General features: G+C 39.4%; 1 protein-coding gene across 1 annotated transcript in view; it reads left to right on the top strand.

Annotated features, from left to right (window-relative positions):
* Window positions 1–19,393, top strand: part of dcc (DCC netrin 1 receptor) — a 355,407-nt gene that overhangs the window by 258,704 nt on the left and 77,310 nt on the right. Inside the window, exons 17-21 of the mRNA XM_080303632.1 lie at window positions 7,155–7,327; window positions 9,469–9,607; window positions 16,148–16,255; window positions 17,090–17,284; window positions 17,394–17,426. Of these exons, the coding sequence (XP_080159758.1) occupies window positions 7,155–7,327; window positions 9,469–9,607; window positions 16,148–16,255; window positions 17,090–17,284; window positions 17,394–17,426 (648 nt within the window). The remainder of the gene's footprint in view (window positions 1–7,154; window positions 7,328–9,468; window positions 9,608–16,147; window positions 16,256–17,089; window positions 17,285–17,393; window positions 17,427–19,393) is intronic.

Here is a 19,393-nt window from a genome sequence, read left to right as displayed (position 1 = left end):
GTGGAGGACATCTGTAGATCCATAGAGATTTGTAAGTACATCTGGAGGTTCTCTTGGCATATGTAAACACATCTGGACTCCTATAGAGATACACCAACACATGTTGATTTATGAATATGTTGGCTAAGTAGTACTACACACTTCAGCACTTCCAGAGGCTTTCTGTAGATTGTTAGACTTACTGGCATTCTGCACTGATCGTACCTGAAGATCTTTACATGTAGATAGGTACGATCAGGTTTTCTGTAGACACATTTGGAGTTCTCCATACATATATAGCTAAAATTTTCAACAAATGCAACAGGTCTCCAGTTGTCTGAAGGAATCTCTGGTTATCTAGACAAGAATACATATCTGTATTCTAGAGATTATAGGACATCCTGAATGGGGATACTGTCTCAAGATATGTAGACATCTTGAGTTTCATAGAAATACAGACACATTGAAATGTTGCATTGATACATGTACTCCAGATGTTTCTGAGATTTGTCAAAATGTTTACAGTCTTTCTGAGACATGTTGATCTTCATAAAGATTCAAAACCATGTGAGGTTATTTTACATGTTTGAGGAAATATCCAGAGTTTTGTTAGTATTGCATAGACACCGTGAGTTTTCTAGAGACACGTAGAAACATCTGGAGTTCTTTGGATCATACATATATGATTTTCAGCAGATTTGAAGACATGCCTGTGGTTCTTTAGAGATTTGTAGATATGCTAATGTCAACCAGAGAGTTCAAACACACAAAAAAAGAATTTTACAAATTTTATGAGTTCTCTGGATATAGGTAGAAACATCTGGAACCCTTGGTATCTGGGAGATTCCAGAGTTTTCTGGAGGAATGTAGCATTTTTTAGAGATGTGCAGAGACACATCTTGTAATCTAGAACTCCTAAGATGCATCTTGAGTTTTAAAGACCTGCAGATTTGTAGACAGAAATGGAATAATCTAGAAATTTGTAGACAAAAACTTAGATTTCCTGAGATTCGTAGCCCTATCTGAAGTTTTCTGGAATCTCACAGAAACATCCAGAGTAGAGATACATATACATATGCATACATTTTGCACTGATGCATACACAAAGCTGGAGCTCTTCAGCGATGCACAGATACAGGGGGAGTTCTTTACAGATAAACAGTCTAACATGGCGTTGCAATGTGACAGTCAGGAGTTGATAAGCCGAGACCCTGAGGGCTGAGATAGAAACTAAACCCATTACTGTTCTGCCAAGGTCGTCAACAGTGACACACAGACACACCTACACCCGCACACACACATTGTCTGTGTGTCCTGTCATGGCAGCAGCCTGCTGGAGAGGCTTCTTCTTCTTTTTCTTTCTCTCTCTTTTTTTTTACGAGAGCTTTAAAAAAATGGCTCGTTAACGGCGGGATCCTCGTTAATATACTGCCTCGTCCTCGCCGCCCGCACACTGCAGAACTGATCCCTAACCAACCGCCATGCTACCATTTAATCAACGACTGGAGGACCGCAGAGACAGGGAGACAGCGAGAGAGATGATGGGATGGATAAGAGGATAGTGGGAGAAAAAAGAATGGAGAGGAAGGAAGAATTAAATACACGAGGGACAACGTAATGGGAAGAGAGAAGTGAAGAAGGAACAGAAAGTTAGAGCAGGAGAAGGGAAGGAGGAAAAGCAGTAAGGGAAGGTAAGAGGGATTAGAAAGGATGAAGAAATGTGAGAATACAGAAGAGGACTTTTGAGAGAAAGGAGGAGAAAAGAGAGAAGAGCGCAGTGGGGGTGGAGGAAGAGGCGTGTCCTTCATCCTCATCAGTATTCTGTCCTGACTGGAGCTTTATTGTGATGCTGGACGACCAGTTTAACCACGACACCGCCTGGTGCAGCTCGCCCCGCAGCTCCAAACACCTCCTCGATCAATTTCTCTCTCTCTCTCTCTCTCTCTCTCTCTCTCTCTCTCTCTCTCTCTCTCTCATGGCCTGCAGCTGCACATCAGATGTCAATGTTGATTTTCTCGTTTACACTGCAGATGCAACAGGATGAGCCCGCGTCAGCTCCCACAGCTGATGCTACCCTCATATGAACTCGCACAGAGAGTTTCAACCTGCGATACCATCCAGTGGTGTAAACCGTAATAATGCAGTAAAGCTATTTGACTTGTCATCAAATTGAAATAATATTACTGGGGGTTTTGTTCTTTCTTTTTTTCATTCTGCAATATTTCCAACTCAGTTTCTTGGACTCTACCAGAGTAGCTCTGCATTAATTACAGTTCAAAATAATCTATCTTTGTCTTATAAAGACTTTGGTGCTGCACCTTAGTTCACCCTTTGTCTGAAATTAAGTCCTGTTCCTCTCTTTTCGTCTACTTGCCTCTGATTGGCTATCTCTTAGGAATGTAGGGCTTTTAGCAGCAGGTGGGTGGGGCTGCCTGAGATGACCATATTAGGGTGTCCTTATTCAATGACATGACAAAAACTGTCAAACCAAGTGTTTAGAACAGTTTGAAGTTTCTGTCTCACAGGAATTACTTCTAAATATTTTAAACTTGTTTAATTTTATCATCAAATATTTGTAACAAAATGTAAAACTTTAATATTATTTTTATAGCTATATCCATGTATATGAAAAAAAAATTTTTTCCAACTGAACTTTTTTAATACTCTCAATGTCAACAGTATTCCCTTACTAAAAGAAGCTGGTCTTTATACTGGTGACATCCACATATCACAAATCTACTAATCCAGTCCCTAAAAGGTATTTGGAAACATAAGCCACACTTTAAAAGTTATTACTGTAAAAGCAAATTTAGTAAGCGTACCTTATATTTGGCTCCTTTTGGAGACCTTTCTATGTTGGCACAGCTCTATGTGGAAAGCTGGATGACTGGAGAGCAGTTATTGTTATTGACTAGGTCAGACATAGCACCAAAAGGAGGAGCAGAGGTGGAGGCAGGTGTGGCTTGCAGATGCATACCAATTGTGTACCAGAAATCCTCTACTTCCTGTCAGCTCTTTCTTTAAAAAACAACATTTTTATGGTAGCTATGTGGCATAAAAAATATCGATCTGTTGCACTGTTATATGAAAATGTAAGCTCGAGATTTGTTTGTTCTACAAAGAGATCTACTTTTATCTTACTGTAAGGCTTATTTCTTTCAGTAGCAGACACTTTGCTCTTTTTCTTTGTGTGTCTGTTATTTATTTCATGATTCATGCACAGCTACTATAATAGAGTCCAGAAATATACAAATATGTGTCTGGAAATGAGCATAATAAGTATTCTTCTATGTATCACATATATTTAATAATTTCATTAAATTAATAATTTGAAGCACTCTTGTTCTTGTTACATTAAATGTGGCTGCAAGAGAAGACTTTATGCATAAAACCAGACCACTGCTGGGTATATGGTTGTAAATACATGGATTCGGTAGAATCACTACTGATCAGTGTGTCAGTATAAGTAATGGAGGTAGTTTTGTGGTAGCCAGCTTAAATCTATAGCCCAGTTTGACCCCTCACGAAGTCCAGATAGTGTAGGTGGAATTTGAGGACTGTTAATGTGAAGCCCGAGGAGACAGTGCAGTGTGAGCAGATGTAAAGTTCAAAAGGGTTTGTTCGAGTTACACTTCTAAAATCTGTGTGTGTGGGTGTCAGACAGTAAGTGTGCTCGGTGAAAAGATGTTCGAATCATGAAAAAAAATACTGCAGAAGGACAGACAAAGATCAGCTTTCTCTCGTCTTATTTTCTAGAGGTAGAAGGTAGAGGTAGAGGAATAGAATGAGAAGAAGAAAAGCACTCTCAGCTGGAGCTGGCTGCCCTCTATTTTCACAGTAAAGTAAAGCAACATTTAAATAAGCAATAAAGTTGTTCTTATATTTTTTTGGCATCTTTTAACTTTTCCATATTCCATATATCTGATCTCAGTCATCAGCATTTTGGCCAGTACCAAACTGCACAGAGATTTTCCCGCATTACAAATGCTCATTTTTAGCTGCCCTACAGGCTGTTTTGCTCATTAAATGAAAAAGACTAAAAATAAAATTTCAGTTCAAATTCGTGTCAACGGCTTCGCAGTGAATCAGTAAACAGCGCTCTTAACTCTACTGTGGGTGTGTTTGTGTGTATTTTAAACGATCTGCATCACTGTGTTTCTGCTTTCAGTAGGTTTGACGGTCTGTAGATCAGAGGTCACAGAGCTGAAACCAGCAGAGTTGCTTTTATTTTTATTCACTCTTTAGTTCATTGTGTTTACCTCAGCTCGTTCCAGCTCTCTGTTAGCATCTGTTAATGCCTTTTTTTCACATCCTGCTGCCTTCAGGTGCTCTTCCATTTTTCTGGTTCAGAAGTCACATTCACTGAGGTATTCAGCCTGCATCTCCAGCTCCACTACTGACTTTTCTTATCTTTAGATTTACAAGTTACTGAAAGAGTATCTGTTCGGCGAGAGTGTAACCCCGTAAATGTCCTCCAAACGCCTCACATATAAGAAATTTGTTGTTGTGAAAGCGGACACACACATAATGCTACAGTTTCCTGAAGAGGACAACTAAGAGGATACAGTCAATGAAAATGTGCTTCTCTGAGTGTACCCTCAGTGAAGTACATCCACATGTATTTTGTATACTGGTACAGTATACAAGCGTCTTGAGTCTGGGGAACACAGCTAACTGATGGAAGTGCTAAAAATAATCCAATTGAAATGTAATCTTGCGGTAGTCCATTGCTTTGAAGCACCAGGAATTGAGTAGCAAATTGTGAGAAGTGTTCTTGTAGGTTTAGTTGTGGTGATGATGCCATGACTAGAATTCACTAGTGTTCCCCGAAACATATCACAAGTGGGTAGCTGGAAGTGCTATTAAATGTTTTTTTAGCAATTACATTAAAACCACTGACCATTATGTCTTCAAACTCAGCAATGTACTTAACTGGGTTCCTACCAAGTTTGATGTAGACGGGATTGTTGGTTGTACGCATAGGCAAAGGACAAACACACACACACACACACACACACACACACACACACACACACACACACACACACACACACACACACACACACACACAAATGATTCCTTGATTTTGGAGAGATTCCCAGTAATTTAATGACAAATAAGTGATTGACAAAATGGAGAAATTTGATCAAAATCAGGTACATTTTTTAAACGCAGTGTGTTTAATTTATGTTCCTGAAAGATATCTTAAAGCATCTGAAGGTAGCGTAAGCTCTCTGGTTTTCTGGAACCACAGATCCACATCAATGAGTTTATATTTGTTTAAATATGCAGAAGGCTCAGGATGGCTGGATTTCATTCACACAGATACTTTTAATAAGGCCTGTTTTTCCTCACTTTCTTTAATTAAAAAAATAAGTGTCACTGGCCATTGGTTCTGTCCATTATAGTAACAACGCTCCACACCACCATCTCTCACCTGGAAGTGCAGGGCCGTTACGCCAGGCTGCTCTTTGTTGACTTTAGCTCTGCTTTCAATACGATACTCCCGGACAGACTAATAGATAAACTGCTGGAAATTGGACTTCCTTCCACCACCTGCCGCTGGATCAGAGACTTCCTCTCAGACCGTGTACAGAGAGTTAGAGTGGGGCCTCATCTTTCCTCAGCCCTCAGCCTCAACACCGGCTCTCCACAAGGCTGTGTACTGAGTCCCCTACTGTACACTCTGTACACACATGACTGTGTTAGTTCCACCCAGACAACACAGTCATCAAGTTTGCAGATGATACCACTGTGGTGGGGCTCATCTCAGGGGGAGATGAGACTGCATACAGAGCTGAAGTTCAGAGGCTGTCAGATTGGTGTGCAGACAACAACCTGGACCTCAATACCACCAAAACAAAAGAACTGGTAGTTGACTTCAGAAGGAGGAAGTCCGAGCTGCAGCCTGTCAGCATCAACGGGGAGTGCGTGGAAAGGGTCTCCAGTTTCAAGTTTCTGGGTGTGCACATAGACACAGACCTCCAATGGAGCTCTAACACCTCTGCGGTCTTAAAGAAGGCCCAACAGCGTCTCCACTTTCTGAGAATCCTCAGAAAAATGGACCTGAAGAAGGAGCTGCTGACCGTCTTCTACCGCTGCTCCATTGAAAGTGTGCTGATATATTGCATCGGTGTGTGGTTCTCCAGCTGCACCACAGCACACAGAAAGGCACTCCAGAGGGTCATCAACATGGCCCAAAAAATCATTGGACATCCTCTTCCCTCCCTGAAGGACCTGTACAGCACTCGCTGTCTCAAGAGGGCACGCAGCATCCTACGGGACTGCACACACCCAGGACACCGGGTGTTTAAGCTGCTGCCGTCTGGCAGGAGGTTCAGGCTGCTGAGGTCCCGAACAAATAGACTCAAGGACAGCTTTTACAACAGGGCAATAGCCCTGATCAATGTAAATAGCTGACCTGACTGGATACCTCCCTGGACTTTTTTAGGGGGAGGTAACAATGTTTAAAACGATAACAATAATATTTATATTTATAACAAGGTGCAATAATAATTAATGTGCAATAATAACAGTGTGCAATACACATACACTTATTCTTCTTTTTTATACTAAGTTAATATACTGTGTTGTGTTGTTTGTTACGTTGTGATGTGTCATATCGTGTCGTGTTGTGTTATATGTAGTGCCGACGTAGGACAGTTTTTCCAATTTCATTGTACTACTGTACTATGTATGACTGTGCAATGACAATAAAGAGTTATCTTATCTTATCTTAACTGTGGTCACCAAATGGGTTTGTCCTGTAGGCCCCACCCCTTTGTGGGTCTGTGGATCCACTTGCTGTTTAGAATAACGTCTTTAATCTGTCTTTGTCTCCTTAATCTTTGTCTTTTTTCTCTCCTTTTCTCCTCTTTTTCACTTCTTCATCCACCACTCTTCCTTTTCCTCTCCAACAAACATGGCTGCCTGCTGCATGTCTCTTCCAAACTTGCATGTCATCTTATCTATTTATTATTTATGTAATTATATATTTGTCTTCAATATGTTTCCCATATATAAACGTCATTATTGCACTTCCATTGCTTTGTATGATTTCATTAAATGTTCCCAAACACCTTGGTTATCGCTAACCCCCCCCCCCAAAGACCCCATTGACCCATCTGAGGATGACCTCTTCCACCTCTTTGATAAATACCCCACTCCCATGCCAGACACCAGCACTCCCATGATCCCCCCAGTGGGGGTCCAAGCTGTGGCTCTGTCCTCGGATTCAGTCCGTGTCTCCTGGGCCGACAACTCTATGACCAAGAACCAGAAGTCATCGGAAGTTCGTTACTACTCCGTCAAATGGAAGACAAGCTACTCCACCAGTGGAAAGTACAAGGTAAATCACAGACTCTCATGTCCATGCTCTGGGTGTTGACATTACATTTGAGGACTTTTACCCTCAGACTTTTATTTTGAAAGTGAAATAAAACCTTTGATTTTGATTGGAGCGAATAAGTGATTAATTAAAGTCTAAAACCTAAACTATAAAAAAAGCAAATGATCTAATTGTCAATATCTTTAGTATCACATAGTAATGTTGAATCAACAGTAGGACCAAGAAAATAATTTGTTTTGGATTTGTGTATATCTCAATTTCAGACTGATTATTATCTTGTCTCTGTGAAGTGCAAATAAATAGTGGCTTCCACTAAAAATCAAAATAAGCTTTTAGCAAGACATGTATTTTAAACTAATCCTGCAAAATAAACAAAACAGATTACATAAATTTTTTTAAAGCTTGGGTTTAACTTAGAACTTAAAAAAAATGTATATTACTTAGCTGTTATGATGAGGCTCAAAGCTATTTGTATGGGGCATACTTAGCTGCCTTCAGTATTTCCTTGGGGGTTTGACTTGGGCCTTTAGGACCTGACTTAGGAGCCAGCGGTCATGAGAGATAATTTTGAGGATTTGACAGAAAACTTTGTCATGAGACTTGATTGCATGGATCTGACTTTTGTATTCTTCACTTGGAACCTGTCGATCCTTATAGTTCAGATTGGACAAGACTTACTTGTCTTGGATTAGGGTTATTTCAACAATCTTAACATTGTGCTTAACTTACCATCTATTGGTCTAGATTTACTAGATTTACATTACCTCTTAAATAATGCCTTCCTAATTATTCAAAATTCTGGGACTTCTCTTTACTCTTGATTTGTCTTATAACTTAATTTGTTGGTCCAAACTTAGATTTTGACATGAGGTTTAACAGTTCACAGTATCTTGACATTTTGCTTCCCTTAGCATCTACTCATTATGTAAAGCCTTACCTGACAAATGATGCTGTGTTAGATATTTGAAATGAAAGGATTTCAGTTTTAATAATGGGACTTTTCTTAACTTGGGCTTGAGTTTGGATTTGTTTGTCCCAGTTTAGGACGTGACTCTGGAGTTCATGCAATTCAAGTCTTGCATGTAATTTACAAAAACAATGAAACAATTACGTCTTTAGCCACTTTCTCTCTTTTAGCTGTAGTCACAAATTGAAATGATGTTGTATACACATTTATTATTTACCCTAATTTCAAATATAGCGTATCAGTATTTCTCCAGGATGTGCAGTCTCACAACTGCATCTCCACCTCCTGCTGCTGTTCATTTATCAGCTTACAGGAATTAAAGTTCATACCTTTCATCTCCATCTCATTCCTTCACTAACATTTTTACAAGTGCCCCATCTGTTGCTGCTGCTCAATACCACCAAGAATAATCATGCACACCCCTCTTGGAGAATGGAGTCGTCTTACAAACCAAAGTTTATTAATAATTTTTTACACTTTTGAAGCTTCTATTGACATAAAAAATCTCTCAGTTGGCAGAAAGAACTTAAAATTTTAGGCAGCACTGTTGCAGTGAAGTAGTAAAAACACAAGGGTTGTATCATTAATGGTGGTCTGAAAGCAAGATAAAAAAAAATCCTTGTTCGATTTTAGGTTACTGAGTTTCCCTGGAAAACCAAACTCTTGAGAACTTGTAAGAGTGAAAAAGACCTTAGAAAAAATAATCTGAACTGTGCTCCCATAATACTGTAAAAAGGAAATCTATACAAGGGCAGACTCCATTGTTCTTAATAAAGAGTAGACAAAGAGAAAGTGGCAACATCTTTGCTTCTTCTTCCCTGTCATCAGACATCAAAGTTTGGGAAGTAGACACTATCAAATTTTAATAAAAGTCTAAAGTTGTAAATAACTGTATTATATTTCTATGTTTAAACCTTTAAGCTCCTCAATAATAATGACCTCAGGGTTGGAATAGGACAAAAAATTGGCCCTGGCATTGTTGATCCAGGCGCCCCACCACGATCACTCCCACAGCATAGGGTTTAGGGTTAGAAATGTGATTTTATTTTTTTTTTGTAATTTTATCCGTTGATTGTATTTGCTGTATATTTTATCTTTTAATAGCAGCTTTATTCTCGTATTGTTTAGTTTAACATAAAGCCATCTAAGCTTCCAAATAATGTCATGTGTCCAGTCTGCAGACACTACGGCCCTCAGCCACACGGTCACTGGCCTCAAACCAAACACCATGTACGAGTTCGCTGTTATGGTCACCAAAGGCCGCAAGTCCAGCACCTGGAGTATGACGGCGCATGCTACGACATATGAAGCAGGTAAGTCTCACAGCTTCTGCCCTTTGTTAGGATCTCATAAACATAGTAGGTCTGACTCTAACTTTAAGCCGAACCTGTTTCTGAACCTATTTCCCAAACACAAGACTTCCCAAACAGGCCCTTTAACCACATAGCAGTCAGGGAAGCGCTAACGATTCCCATCACAGACAACCAACAGGTGCCTCACATTCAACTGCAAGTGCACAAACTGTAGCTGTGCCAGATAGAGACAGAGCACAGTTTGGCCACAGTTTTACCACACCAAGAAATCTGCATTCTGTGAAGATCCTTTCTCACTTTCTGAAAGCTGCTTATTGGTGGGATGAGAGGGGAAAGTTGGTAGAGCTCACTTTGAACTGAACCTTACTGGAGATTGGAGAAAGGCAGTAAGTTTATACAGCAAATATTTTCTCATGCATGCAAATATGCAAATATTTTTAGCTTCCCTTTTTTCTATGCAATCATTAGCTACTACCTATGTAAACTTGGAACTTATTCGAAAGGCATTTTATTAGTCTTTCAGCCCTTATTTGCACAACTTGTTTCAAGCTACTGTAGAAGATTTATTTACATTGTGCTTTTCACATACATGGGGCACAAAGCACTTTAAGAAATCAAGAAACAGGGTGCAGAACTAGATTTAAATCAAAAATAATTTTGAAAATAATTTTCTGGGACTTTAAATTAAAGGTTGCTTTGTTTCTCTGAGCACTGTTGGATGTCCTTGATTTAAATCAACTTAATGCAAATGAAAAGCAGCCAACTGTATATCTTATTGCCTTAAATGAGTAGCTATGATGCCAGATTGCACTGCTGATTACACAAACAGTGAATGGGAACTGTGAAAACCCTGGTTTGAGGTGGATCATTTGTTTATTTGTTTTTTGTGAATGTATTGTGAATCTTTGACTGACATTTATTCATTCATTGTGCAGAAACTTTAGTTTCTACTGAAAGTAACATTTAGGGAAAAGGGCAGCTTCAGGAAGCATGGGTGCACCAAACAATGAGATGCATTACTCTATTTTCTTCCCCTCCCTGAACAGCAATTACTTTTAATAAGAAGTTTAACTATGGATAGAAATGATGTTTTGGTTCAGTGAACAGTCATCTAGAAACTCCACTCTCTCCCGCAACAACACAACAACTCAGCAATGCAGCAATGAAACCCAACCGCAGACAGAAATCAAAATGTCAAGGTATCCCTTTCAGGATGTTTACAATCATGTTTGCCGGATTTGTCACCCAATTAAGCGTGAACGGCATTATGGCCCCGGTTCCCTGGGGCCTGTTGGAATACATTGACATTCAGAGTGAGCAGACGGACTGAGCCCACTCAGTCCCTGCAGTGATCCACTGGCTCTGGAGGCACACACTGACCATATTTTCACAACAATACACATACTGACCACTTTTTAAAAAGCAAAACAAAGTAAATACTGCATTTACTGCAGCTCATAACGTGTCCGTCTTACTATGAAAAATAGGAAATGCAGATATGAGAAATATTTCTGTACATTAGAGTGTATCACATAATGGTATTGGTGTATTTAAAAGCTATAGACACTTGGACACCAGGGGATGAACCTTGATGAACCTGAAGATCTTGCTCCTTGTGTCATAATTGCATTACTGTTATTAGCACCATCTCATGCATGTGGTCCTCACATGGAGCTGCCTGAAATAAATGATATAAAAAGCATTGAGAGGATTTTGCTTTAAAAATGCATTTTTTTTCCACCTCTTTGAAACTAATGGGTCATTAACAAGCCACTCAAGGGTAGGGTTAGTTGACCTTCTCCTAGGCCATAAGCATAGTTTCATATTCATTCATTCATATTTCATCTCTTACATCCATTTCAGTATGCCATGCTAGTAAAAGTTCAATGTAATGGATGGATGTGAACATAACCAAAATGAGAAACTTTGAGGCTTCTCCACAGTGTCTTGTTCCTAGGATTGAACTCTTTTGGACAGTGACCTCTGATATGGTTGGATTTTATTTTATTTGATTCTATTATTGAATCTTCCTGAATTTTCTGTCTGCTGGGATCGCCACATCTGTCACAACTGCAGTCTTGTCAGCCCGTCAGCCTATCTGGTTGGTTAGCCAGCAGCTGCTTGTCTGTCTGGAACTCAAAGGCACTTGGTTGTGCCTCTCAGTGTGCATGACCCTAGCTTGCATCATGCTACTATATACTGGATCATCTCCTGAGCACTCCCGACAGTCTGCAACCTGTGTTCATAAAGAAATTACCATCTTTTTCCAAGCATTTATTCAGTGAATTGAACCCAGTTACCTTTCACATTTCAGTTAAATCTGAGATATCTGGCAAAGTTGTCTTTTCAGTGTGTTTTGTTTTCATTTTCAAAATGAACTTGATTTTTGTCAATAAAAAATGCATGTGGGTGATCGATTGCTTGGTGGAGCAATGAATAGGTGATTAAGCTTTCATACGGTGTATGCTACTTAGACTGCATTTGTTGGTTTGGACAGTGTTGCCTTAGAACAACAATAATCCTCTCTCTCTCTCTAATGAGCTATTATTTTTAGGAATCTGAAGCTTGTTTTTGATTAGTTGTGATGGAGGTCTCTGCAGAGTCAAAATGGCTTTGAGCTAATATTCCAGCAAGGGTTTATAATGTTCCTCGGCTCGCTGGGTTGCTGTACCACACAAGAATTTAGCCTTTTGACAAATCTTGATGTGTTGCAGCGCTTTCAGTGCTGCAGCCTCCCCTGGGAGCTGATAATCTAAAATACCACCCAAATCCTTCAAAATAAAAAACAAAACATAACAAAACACAAAGTATGTCTGCCCACAAGAATTACTCATAGTTTTGAACAAATAAATAAATAACCTCACTACCTAAAGCACTGCTATGGTTAATCTGCTGCTTTTTCCTTTAACATTTTAGGATTAAAGTCAACTTTATTATTATTACACATGTATAAACACAGGGTAACAAAATACAGAGTGTGTTTTTAGTGTTCTTCTTCAGCATTTTTGCACAAATTACTCATGCTGATTATATTATTTTAGAATAGAAGAGACTCTACATTCATGTTAAAAAGAAAATTCAACAAAGTACACCGTTGGCCCTAACCTATAAGAATTAAGAGGTTAAGGAGCAGTCAGGTTGTGGTAGTCAAATTATTCTGGCAGTTGACGGGATGGAGCATTTTGCCAGGTGTGGATGTCCCTAAAAAGTCAAGGTCACACCATGATGTCCTCAGAGAAGTTGCAAAAAATCTAGGAACTACATATCAGACTTTAAAGGACAGTACAGACCACAGTGCAGATTTTTGGCCATAACGTATATCGCTACATCTGGGAAAAACAATAGCAGCACAGCGGTGGTGGAGGGCTGATGTTTGGTTTCAAGTTCCTCTTCGACTTTCTTTCCACTTTTAGTTTTGGCCAGCTTCTTCCGACAGATGCCCTGTGGCTGGGAACTGTACCTAGTTTGAGTCTTTGGACTGTTCTTTTTAACCTAAGTTGTTCGCAAGGAAACACTGAGAAATAAAAACAGTAGATTAAACATTCATTTCTAAATGAGAGTGAGGAGTCACAACTGCATGCCATGAAAGCCAAAATGATGGTCTTTCTATTTGCAATCACAAAGCCATGATCCAAAATTCATATTATTTTCTATTATTTTCTATTGCGTATTTTTTAACTCGGTTTTAGCTTTAAAATTTTTACTTAATATGCTTGTAACCTAAAGAAAGCTTTCATGAGAATATTGGTTTTAAATCCTTAATATGTAATATAAAGAATAACCACACAAAAAGGCTGTATCTGTTACCTGCAAAGGCCTGTGAAGTATCCTCTTAATATTTTTACTCTTCAATGGTTTCATTTGTTTTTTGTTTTTAAAAAAAAGCATCACTCACCTCCAACTCAACAGCACTCATATCATATCAGTGACAACACTTGAGCAACCTGTGTAGCTGCTCAAGACCTTCAGGTCCCACTGACAATAATTGTCTGAGAGTAACTCTGTCATTTGGAAGTCCTTGGTGTCACATTTAAATCCTGTTGTGTTTCTAAGTTAAAATTGTTATTTTGGTGACATTTATTATGGTGATCATCTTCAATAGTCAACAATTCAGGATCATTGACTACAAATTGAAAATAGTTTTAATTATATCTGCTTTGAGTGCTGGAACCACTACTTTAACCAGCAGGTGTGTTCACAATGTATTTTCTCAAGGTTTTCCTCTATATTTATGATAAGTACAGGTTGTCACCATCACTAACAGGCTCAGCAGGAACTTGTAATTTCCTCCAGCTCGTCTTGTCAGATTTAACAAGCAGTTTCATTAGCCAGCTCTGGGGGGCAAGCTTTGAGTCCTTTCCTGGTGTGAAACTTAAAAACTCGTCTTTAATCACATCTGTAACTCAGGAAGCACCCGCAGCCATCACACACTACAGATCTAATAGGCTGCCACTTAGTTTCCATGGTGATGGTTGGAGGAGGACAACAAGCCAGAGTCTTTCTTGTGAGGCCGAGCGCTTGACATTTTCACAACAGAAGCAACACAAAAGGGCAGTTCAGGAAAGTGTTGAAAATTACCTTCTGTACAATTTCCTCAAGTTCAAACACAGCAGAAAGTCACAACAAAGCCAAAGAGCAGCTGAACTGAGCTCATTATAGATTATTGTCCACTCTGGAACTTCCCACACAGACAGACGTTGTGCAAATGTTTAGACTAAACAGTGAAAGGGAAAAGCCGTCTGTATGTGTCTGTCTGATCCAGCATGACTGTCTGATCCAACCATCCATTTAACAACCAAGTATACAAATACATAAAGTGCCAATCAAATGACCAAAGTAACAAGTTTACATTATTAAACAACAGCTAGGAAAGGGAAATTCTTTGAAGAATTCCAGCATAGGGCTGGGCCATATCATACTGTTCACGATAATACCGGTATAATGTTGGGCAACAATAAGAAAATGAAATGTTGTGATAGAATACGGGTAAAACGCACATGTGCAGTGCCTTTGTTTTCATACGGTGGAAAAAGCATGGCGGAGAATGAGAAGGGCGAAAGCGGATCATTGAATGAAACGGATGAACCAGAATTGGTTTGTAAAAATGCTCCAACTTCAGTGGTGTGGAACTGGTTTAGCTTTCATCCGTCAGATACACAACAAAGCACTATTTTTGGTAGAGCATGCTAGCGGGCCGTCGTTATTACCGTGTTGTTTGGAAAATACGGCACACTTAAAATCAATCCTTTGATTTTTCTGAAAATCGACAGGTCCCCTTATAATCCTGTGTGCCTTATGTATGAATTCTGGTTTTGTTTACTGACCTCGAAACGATTTTATGTACACGGCGCTCGAAAATCTGTCAAATGTTTCAGTACGACTTTGCTAAGCTACAAACCCGCACGGCTTGATGGATTGTCGGAGCATTACGGCTATCGTAGGCAGGAGCCTCGCGGAGTGATACGTACTGTGCTTCAACATAATATTACCGTATTGCGTGTGTATAACCTCTTTTTAAGTTTTGTGGATATTATACATGGTTATGCTGAGGATCTGTCAGCCAGTTTCCACTGGAAATGCCTTTTGGTTAAACTGTCAGCAAGGAATTTGCATTTACACTGTTAACTTTTTATATAACTTTAATGCACTAATAAAGTTGTGGAGTTGTAAAGTATTTTGTCTAGTGTGAACTATATCGTCAGTTATATCGTTATCGCAAATTTTCAAATGTATATCGTGATAAATATTTTTGGTCATATCGCCCTGCTCTACTCCAGCAATTGATTCTGTCAACAGAAATTCAGTTGTATTTTTCAATAAGCTTTTGGACTAATGGACAAAATAAGTCTGAAAGGAAATAAAATGTTTTAATATTTACCCATTTATTCAGCAAACTAATGAATTCAGTTCAATTAATATAGCGTCACTTAACAACAAAAGCCACGTCTAGAGACTTGAGATTGTAAAGTACAGACCCTACAATAATAGAGAGAAAACTCCACCAGTTACAGGACCTCTTAAGACCAAGTACTTGGTTACAGTGAGAAGGGAAAAACTCCCTTTAACAGGAAGAAACCTCCATCAGAACCAGGCTCAGGGAGGGGGAGCCATCTGCTGTGACAGGTTGGGGTGAAAATTGTCATGTATTTTTATTATATTCAGAGAATAAATTCACATCATGTGACACTATGAACCGACTACACTACATTAATAACTTTACTATGCTCACCAGTAAACTGCAAATGCCTTCTCTTGCCAAAAAGCTCTTCTAGAGAGCCAGTGACATCACCACAAGGGACCTAAAAGTTCAACATGTAAAGGTTCTGCGTGTCTTTCCAGTGACAATCTGCATTTGAGCAGGGTTTGGTTGTTACATGTAAGTAAGAAATGTGGAGTGTGTAACAAAGAAATCATGAAGTGCTATCTGTTCCATTTAAAACTGCCTCCTTCCCAGATTGTCTATGCCCAGTTTCATTTGTGTTGTAGCCACTGTAGCCAAAGACACTGTAACCTCTCAAACTGCTTCTGTTTTGTTGACAGCTCCTAGCTCCGCCCCCAAAGATTTAACAGTTATAAGCCGTGAAGGACGACCCCGTGCCATTTTGATCAGCTGGCAACCACCTATGGAGGCCAACGGGCGAATCACAGGTGGGTCTTTGCACATAAACACACGGGTGTACCCCTGTAGTTTTCTGTAATAACACATACTGTTGATTAGAGTTGAAGAGAGGGTTAAGTTTCTGATGATTTTTTTCAGCTTAAGGTTTATCATTTAGTCTGAAAGTAGATCGAAAACATCAACACACTCTTCAGGACTACATGAACCCAGCTGCTTTGTGTATCCAAACGCACACACCTAACACAATATCTTCCATTGTTCCATCTCTCCTCCTCTGGGCGATCAGCTCGGCTGTAAACCCGTCTGTTTTAACGAGCTCCGCTGTTCCTGCAGCGTCCCCGAGGACGAATCAAACGCTCCCTGCGGGCATAACAGCACAACACAGACTTACTCTCAGACACACAGATCGCATATTTTTAAACCCTCTACTTGTTTCTGTTTTACATCCTAAATGTTTTGTTTTTTCCTAAATGTTTTTAACATTTGCTTCTAAATGGCATGTACCCAAACATTCTGGGTATCAGATCGTAGTTCTCAGGTTTTTCACTATAATTATTCATATTTTGCAGCACCTTTCAGTGACGCACTTGTAAAAAAAAATTCCTCTAGTCCCGTTGACCTGGTTCCAGTTACAGTTCAGATCACATCCGCCTATTATAAGAGAAGAACTGTTTCGTATGCAAAAGGCTTGATTTTATATAACACCTTTCTATCTTCTCAAACTATGTTTTTTTAGAATTTAACTAAAATGTAACCTAACTCTAACTACCCAAGTGGTTCACCAGTAGATGTTAATAGGTTAAAAAGATGACTATTTTTAAAAATACATATTATTACTCATATAATTACAACTCGTTCGACAGGTTACATTCTGTATTACACTCTGGATAAGAACATGCCAATAGACGACTGGGTGATGGAGGCAATTAGTGGCGACCGACTAACCCACCAGGTTGTGGATCTGAACCTCGACACTGTTTACTACTTCAGGATTCAAGCCAAAAATGCCAAAGGAGTCGGCCCTCTATCCGAAGCCATCCACTTCAGGACAGCCAAAGGTGCGTCCGAGTGTGTGTGAGACTGAACACCCGTTCCTGCTTTACCTGTAAATGTATTCCTTTGTTTCATATTTTATAAATTAGCTCACACTCTCTGTTGCTTTTTCAGTGGAGCATCCAGACAAGATGGCCAACGATCAAGGTAGGCTTTTTCATCTTCAAAGTGGTTTCTCCTCAGACTGTCTGACTTCAAGGCAAATCATGTCTGAAGGTCTGAATCATCCTCAATCTCCAGTAAACAGTCATTTTAACTTTCATGTGAGCAGTTATTTTTTATTTTGAGTTCAATCTGAAAATTATACTCGTGTTATTTGATCTTCAGATCATGTTTTGAATACGATTAATCTTCATCTCTCACAAGTTTATTTAAGTTTTGTCTGCCTTTGCAACAAGTTGTAAAATGTTACATACTCCTGAAATTGTGGCATGACATTCAGTTGAACTGAAAACCCGATTCACAGACTTCAAAGATATAGAGCTGAACACACAAACTCTACACTGACAGAGACTTCATAAGCTTTTCAGGATGAGGCTCAGACTGTACATGCATGTAGCCATTGTGATGTCACTCACTGGTTTCCACCCTTTGTACTTTTAAGTATCAATGTTAACATTTTTCTGGCTTTTTGTTTTAGCCCGAGCGTGTATTTTGTCATGGATCGCTGTGTGGCAGGCAGGATGAGGACCCAAAAATGCAAAACTCACAGACTCAGGGGATGAACTCAAAAATCACAGCTTTAATGCTGGAGAGGCAGATCGCAGGAAATACAAAACTAAACTGGGAACAACAAACTAAGCACTCGCAGAGAGACACGGAGATCCACACAGCATGAGGGAGAACGCGACACGGAACTGAGGGAGACGCAGACATAAATACACAGAGGGTTAACGAGGGAAGTGGGAGCACATGGGGAACACAGGTGACACTGATAATCATAACGGGACAGGGCGGGGTGAACATAACATGACGTATACAGGCGCGGGAGTCACAAAGTAAAACAGGAAGTACACGGGGGTTCAGACAGGAGGGGAGAGAGAGAGCACAGGAAGAACATAGACATAACGGGCAGGGGAAACATGGAATAAACACAAAGAGAGACAAGGGCTCATAAATACACAGAGGGGCACACGGGGGGTAAGAGTCACGAAGGGAAAACACTTAGGGAACAACACACCAGGACAACTCAGGAAACATGGCCTAAATAAGGAACGAAATAAAAAAAACAAGAAACTAAGAATACTGGGCCCACATGGCCCAGGACCATGACATATTTATACAGTGAAACTAGCAAAGAATAATAAATAATAAACTTATTTACATAACACCTTTTAAAACAAAGTAATAATTTCCCTGTCTTCGAAGACAAGACAGGGAAAAAACAATGATAATACATTTAATAATATGAAGGTGAAACAACGTTAGGTAGGGAGGTAATAGCAGCACTAAGAGATTAAAAGTGAGGAATGAAGATAATTAAAAATGGAAAACAGGTAAATTAAAACTAAATATGAAATAATAAAAATGATTACTTGGAAAAGACGATGATAAAGAACAGAACGAAACTCAAAGTGGAGGCACGGAAAAGGTCAGCTTATAGAAATCTGTCTGTAAGATGGATTTAAAAGACGAGAAGGAGCCAATCTGACCTGCTCAGGGAGGGAAGTCCAAAAAACGGACGCCCCAACTGAAAAAGTATGCAGAAAATACTCAGTTATAGACTACAGATATTTGAACAAGATAGTAGACTGTTAATAATGCAAACAAGCGTAGTATTCATAAACTGTACTGGTACAAGGCACACAAAAAGAAATATGAGAGTTAATGAGGAACAAGCCAATAACATTCTATTAATGTACTCACCAAAACTAAAGTACAGATTTCTTGGACAGTCTGTTAATGTAATTAACTGCAGAGCAACCCTTATTATTTGTCAAATGATTCCACTAAAGAGGCTCCAAAAGGGCATAAACAGCACAAACACGGCTGAGAAAGTCCAGTTCAGTGAAGTGAAAAATCAGTTCAGTAAAAAAAAAAAATCACTTGCAGTTGTTATGAGGGAGTAAGATTTTTGTAGAGCTCAAAGAGCTGCTGTAAGCATGTTGATTTCT

This window comes from Astatotilapia calliptera, chromosome 7 (assembly GCF_964374335.1).
Source record: "Astatotilapia calliptera chromosome 7, fAstCal68.1, whole genome shotgun sequence".
NCBI lineage: Eukaryota > Metazoa > Chordata > Actinopteri > Cichliformes > Cichlidae > Astatotilapia > Astatotilapia calliptera.
This window is presented reverse-complemented; position numbering and strand designations above follow the sequence as displayed.